Source organism: Betta splendens, chromosome 5, assembly GCF_900634795.4.
Source record: "Betta splendens chromosome 5, fBetSpl5.4, whole genome shotgun sequence".
Classification (NCBI taxonomy): Eukaryota; Metazoa; Chordata; class Actinopteri; order Anabantiformes; family Osphronemidae; genus Betta; species Betta splendens.
This window is the reverse complement of record NC_040885.2, coordinates 6,643,821-6,649,820: the sequence shown is the minus strand read 5'-3', so window position 1 is coordinate 6,649,820 and position 6,000 is coordinate 6,643,821. Positions and strand designations below refer to the sequence as shown.

Below are 6,000 nucleotides of genomic sequence, written 5' to 3'. Positions count from 1 at the left end.
GAAAAGAATTGTAAAAAAATGTCTCTTCCCAGCAAATCACATACCATTTTATTTGGCAGCTTGTCCGTCTACACATTGGCTGATTTCTCGCTTCACTTTTTCATTTCCCTGTCATCATTATCCACACGTATCATATCGGAAACGGCTTGATGGATTCATTGTGTTGGAACGGCTTGTTCTCACATCCATATTACTGCACGACTCCCCACAGTACAGAAGTGGCCTGTGAGCACTAAGACTCGGGCGAGTTCTCACTGTGATGGTCAGTTGGAGATTCTTTATATTTTGATACAGTTATCGTTTTCCATTTCCCCACTTGATTGAAGCTTAAAAGCCAAAGCAGCTCAGATCGTGCCAGCATAAATCTCCAGGCCCATTAATCCCGTCCTGGTGTTGCCTCTCACATAGAACTGCATGATCGTGTCTGGGTATTTGCGGGGAAATTAAATGAATGATATTTTGAGGTGGTGTGCCAACACTGCAGATTGATTGTTAAAATAGCATGGCTGCTTTGTATGCTGGCTGCTGAGTGCTTACACGTGTAGGAAGGAGCCTATGAAGAGACAATTAAGGTCGAGAGCATGTTTGCTTTCATTCAAAGATACTTTTCTGTTTGCTATTCCTCCTCATTTACTACCACACCTTTTGTACATACTGTATAGTACCTCAGCTATCACTGAGTGATACTCTAGACAGGTTGCCAGTCCATCACAGGAAATACATACACAATAGACACAACTTCCATCTATTAGACACATGCCTAATTGCATAATGAAATGTGAAAAACTACATCTCCTTATATAACTGAACCGAAATGTCAAACACATTTTGTGAGCAACCAGATTATGCTTAAAGGAAAAAAATGGGTACATGTTTATTGTTGAAATGAATGTTTAATAAAAAAAATCTTTCGATTAGTCCCATAGTGGGGACACGGCAAATGCAAATTGCATTTCAATTACAATAATCACGAAAATATCAATTAAACATACCTTTGATTCTAGTAAAATGGTAAGTTGGTAGGGGTAAGAGTGACCTGTGACCACTGTGCGGTTACAGGGTGTACTGTACACCACCTCCAGCCCAAATGACAGTTGGGACAGGCTCCAGCATTCTGTGAGCCTTACAAAGATAAGTGGTTCAGAGTATGGATGGATGTATAGATGTTGTCACAGTGTAATAATCCACTTGTGAAACATGGTATACATGATACCTGTGACAAACATGGCAAAACAAACTAATGTGAGAAAAGATAAAGTTTGCAGTGGCAAACGTAAAGTTACTACTGTGACCCATTGTCATCAAATCCTTGTTTGTCTTTATTTTTATTTTTCTAAGAAGGACTTGTTCCATCTTTCTAAAGCTATTCCGTCTTTATTTAATTTGGTTCTGTATTATATCTAATCCGCATGATACTATAGTCTTATCTTTCATCTTGGGCTTTTCATTTGATTTAATTCTTTAAATCTCCTTCTGGATAGTAATATTACCTCTCAAGATGACTAATGCTTTAATCCTGAGCTTTATTTTCAGACTGTCTTTCTTAGGAGAATCATGATGTGGCAGAAGAACAAGTTGGGGCTACAGATGAATAAATATGTATTTTTGCAGTCTGCTGGCACAACGTCTGGGTATAATCGTGCAAACACACGCACGCATGCATGCAGTAATAAGTAAAAAACATAAGACCATACAAGACAATAAGTCTTTCCCGACTTGCCATTCATCTTTATTTAACCTAAGCTGTTGATGTTAGTGGGTTCCTCTAGAAGCAGGAGCGTGCTGAGCCCACTGAGAAACACAAACATTTTGAAATGAATAACAGGGACATGCACCATTTGCATACAGGACAACACGGCTCTAGAAATACAATATAGAATGCAGTTGACAGAGGTAATGTCAAACTTCCTACTACTGTATCTGTTATAAAAATATGGATTAGCCCTATCATACATCCTGAAATCAAACACTGGGCAGAAGGGAAAACATAGACAGTTAAATTACATTGTTTAAATAAAAGCTAAACTTAAATCAAATTTTTGTTTGAAAAAAAATCGAAAATACAGTATATCTACTACATAACTTCCTGTCTTTTTAGTAAAATAAAGTGAGTTTGACTGAATATATGAAAAATATTGTCGTTACTGCTTCATCTGTTGAGAATTTGTCATAAATGTAAGCCTTAAAGCTCTAATTAAAGACATTTTACTGTAGAATTAAATAAAATAAAACACATAGTTTAACACCACAATTTAAGCTGTAAAAGATATTATAAAACTGTCAAATCTCACACCCTCTTTAATCCAAAAACACTGCACATAACACAAACCACCATAAAACACGTTTTTTTGTACATAATTTTAATATCTCGCCCATATGCTCTTATATATGGTAATGATTACAGGTTTAGAAAATAGTTTGAACTCCATGTCTAGCTAACTAGCTTCTTATTTTTCATAATTTTGCTAATTATTTGTATGTTATCAGCATACTTTATAATTTTATTAATATTTTTTGAATTAGGATGCTTTGATTTTGCTCTGCTGATGTCAACTGATCTATAGTCAAATTTTTATATATTGTTTTGGACAGTAATACAATTTTCGTTGTTTTGTCTCTGTACCGTAAACTTTGATGTAAAACTATAAAGTACAGATGAGTTCAGAAACAAGACAAATGTGGAAGACAATGGAAAACAACTGTGGTGAATGACAGGATTTTTTTTCATCTTCAGAGATCTATTTAAGACATGGACTAGATCTAGAAAAGGAAACCCATCAGTGAAGAGAAGACTTTTTCAAGGGAAGGGCAACAAAGTACATACAGAGGGGTCCATTGTAGAAAGCACTGGAAGACCAAAAACGTTTGACAAAAAACAAATCAGCTTTTATGCTTCTGGAGCATTCAGTAAATAAATCTCAATTTAAGATCACAAAAGGGAAGATGGAATTTTGGATAGAAAGAGGAATTGTTCATAGTCTTAAACATATTACATGATGAGTTAAAAATATGGTTGAGGTAGTCTTATAACATGGGCTGTATGGTTGCCAAAATAACTGATTAATTTGTGGTTGTTTTTGATGTGGGAAACTGATAAACTAGAAGCATTCTGTAGTTCTATCTATGATGTGCTTATAATAAGCTAAATGCTAAAAAACGTGAAAGCAACCCAGAAAAAGCTGGTCTACATTGCACCTGTCAAAACCAAAGTGAAGGCAAACTCCTCAAAAACCATGACCTGACAGAGTGTCAGGATAGAATGTGCTGTGGTGGTACAGAGTCAAAATCATGAAAACTGTGTTCATGTCCAAATAAATACGTACGCTACATTAGTAGGCTACATTTTGAGTATTAAAGACACAGACTATTTGTAATATTGTCATTGCAACCGGAGGTGTCTTTTCACAAGTTATATCTTGATTGAACAATTCCAGGTCCATGTGCTGCTGTTAAGATGTTGATAGTTATATAGTATAATAACCATTTACAGCCAAGATAGATGCTTTCTACCAGTGTCTGGATACATTAAAAAAAGAGAGATTCCCCAAAATGTTTGCTTTAGTTGTTTTATGAAACAGCCATGTAAAAATGAGTACTGCATGTTTTACACATACACAGTTCCACTGACAAGTTAAAGAACGGTTAGAGGCACTATTTACCATGAAATATTTGTTTGCCATCTATAAATCTGACATCATGAATGTCTATGTGACATAATTACTTTCTTTGATTATGTTAAAACTGGCAGAGAAAAACTGTCGTGAGGCAGGACAGTACTCTGCCTCATCCTGTATGGGGCACAGATGTTTTCAAATATCTAAAAACCAACTGGGTGTTGTTTTTCCTTATGAGTAAACCTGTAAAGCTGATTAAAGCACCTACGTTTTAAAAGAACTTCAATGGTCAAATTTAAAAAGTTACACTCCTATATAATTTATTTAAAATTACTATGAAGAACATGAAGGGTACAAATCAAATTTGCTCAATCCTTTGTGATTTACTGCTATGAAAGAAACATTCTTTCTATAGACCAAATATGTTCCTGTGGGTCAGAGTGAAAGAATGGCGAGATATTAAGCATGGTCAATAATAAAGATGTATTCCAAATAATTAGTAAAAGAGTTTTTTGCTTCCTCTTTGCTCTGGTACAGCTTTATCATTAAAGGAATTCATGATCAAAAGTCCAAAACCCGCTCTGATACAGTTAGCTATAACTTTCTTGAACCATGTCTGAAAATTTTCAGAATCTTTTGGATTTTTTTAAGTTAGATGAATATTTTGGTTTATATTGGTTTGGTTAAATACTAAATTCAGCACTGCAATTACCAGGCAAGATGGCAAACTAGGTGACTTTGGACTCCAAAATTGTTTTGACATAATCATTTGAGACTTAGTAATGTGTGTGAGTAATGGATAACATGTTACAATAACTGCTACATTTCTTCATCAGTCATAATTATTTTCAATGTTGTATTGAATTTTTTAATGCTTTATTACTTTCTTTTGACTGTTCTAGAGACACATCAGACATATTTATAATACAGCCTGAGAACAGATGTAAACTATCATTTTCTTTTACAGCTAAAAGGATTTTATTGTATTGAAATCTTGCACTTATTTCTACAGCAATGGAAGAGCTGCAGTCATGGCATTTTTTTAAATCTTTGCAAACAGCATAATGCAAAGACATACTAAGTTAAATACTAAAGTATTACGTCCACAAATGTGGTGAACCATATTGCATGTGTATGTTTTAGAAAGATCTAAAAGGTTTTAGAATTAGTTTGAACTACTTTAAGTTAATTATGACTAGTCAGTCTGAACCATCAATTTGTGCCACTGAATGAGTTACAACACAACATCTGCAGTGATAACATGATTAGGCATCTTTTGGCATTTTTTTAAGAATAAACATATTGACTTGGAAACACAGTGCAGTGGCCTGAATCACTAAGTGTTTCAGAAACAACTCTGTATGTTGTTTTTAAAATACCAAGGACAATTATTTAGCAGGAAAGAAATGCAAAGATGCTTTACAAAGAACGTAGACATTTCACATTGCATAACATAAAAGTAAATCACATTTCATGCCAAAGACCAACGCTATATAAATGCAGTCACCTGCCTTTTTCATTCATTAGGCTACTTTGCTGGTTGACATTCCTGTCACATTTGTGCTTGCTGCTCTTGGAACCCTACTTTGTCAATCAGTGCTTGATTTAATTTGATTTTACTAAGCATTAGTGCTGATAAATATTTTACTTTTGAGTTTAAAGCTCTAATTGCATTGATAGAACAGCAATAAAGACACAAACATAATTTTGTTCTTGTACTGTGAAAGAAACATACAGTAGAATGGGAATGAAAAGCTGACAAAGTGAACAAAGGTTGCATGGATTCAGGTAGCATTGTTTTTGTTTTCAGGTCAATTCATCTAGTTATCATTGTCCTCTTCATCACTGTTCCTCATAGAAATCCCCTGCATCCCACCTTCTCTCACTGAAGCAGTGGCTTCTTCCAATGTCAGACGATTTCTTACAGTGTCATACATCTTACTGTTCAGCGTAGAGTCCAGCACCCCTTGAAGGCGGAAGTCACGGTATTTTTTCTATGAAAAACAGAAGCACTATAAACACTGTGCAATAACCCTTCCAATGACCTCATACACACTCTACTACTGTACTGTACTGCGTTGTACTGTGCCGAAGCCAACTGTATTCTCTGCTCTGTACTTTGCTGTTGTGTGAAGCAAGTTCCCCACTGTGGGACGATTAAAGGTTCTCTTATCTTATCTTTTCTTATCTTAAACAATGGGCAAAGCATTCAACATCACTTTTCTTTTTCCTTAAGGATAGGAAGTGAATAGTTTCTAGTTAATTTTCTGGTGTCACATTTGTTACCATGTAAATATAAAAGTGGCCTGGTTCAACTTTAATCAATGTACTGCAGCTATTTTTATTTGGTTTGTCATTTGGTTCTACCTCCAGGAAAAAGGTCATT

General features: G+C 35.0%; 1 protein-coding gene across 20 annotated transcripts in view; it reads right to left on the bottom strand.

The window, feature by feature from the left end:
- Positions 1-1,705: 1,705 nt before the first annotated feature.
- Positions 1,706-6,000, bottom strand: part of cadpsa (Ca2+-dependent activator protein for secretion a) — a 174,365-nt gene continuing 170,070 nt past the window's right edge. For all 20 annotated transcript variants that reach the window (XM_055509332.1, XM_055509329.1, XM_055509333.1 and 17 more), the window contains one exon: positions 1,706-5,608. In XM_055509332.1, coding sequence (XP_055365307.1) covers positions 5,435-5,608 — 174 coding nt within the window. In that variant the 3' untranslated portion in view covers positions 1,706-5,434. The remainder of the gene's footprint in view (positions 5,609-6,000) is intronic.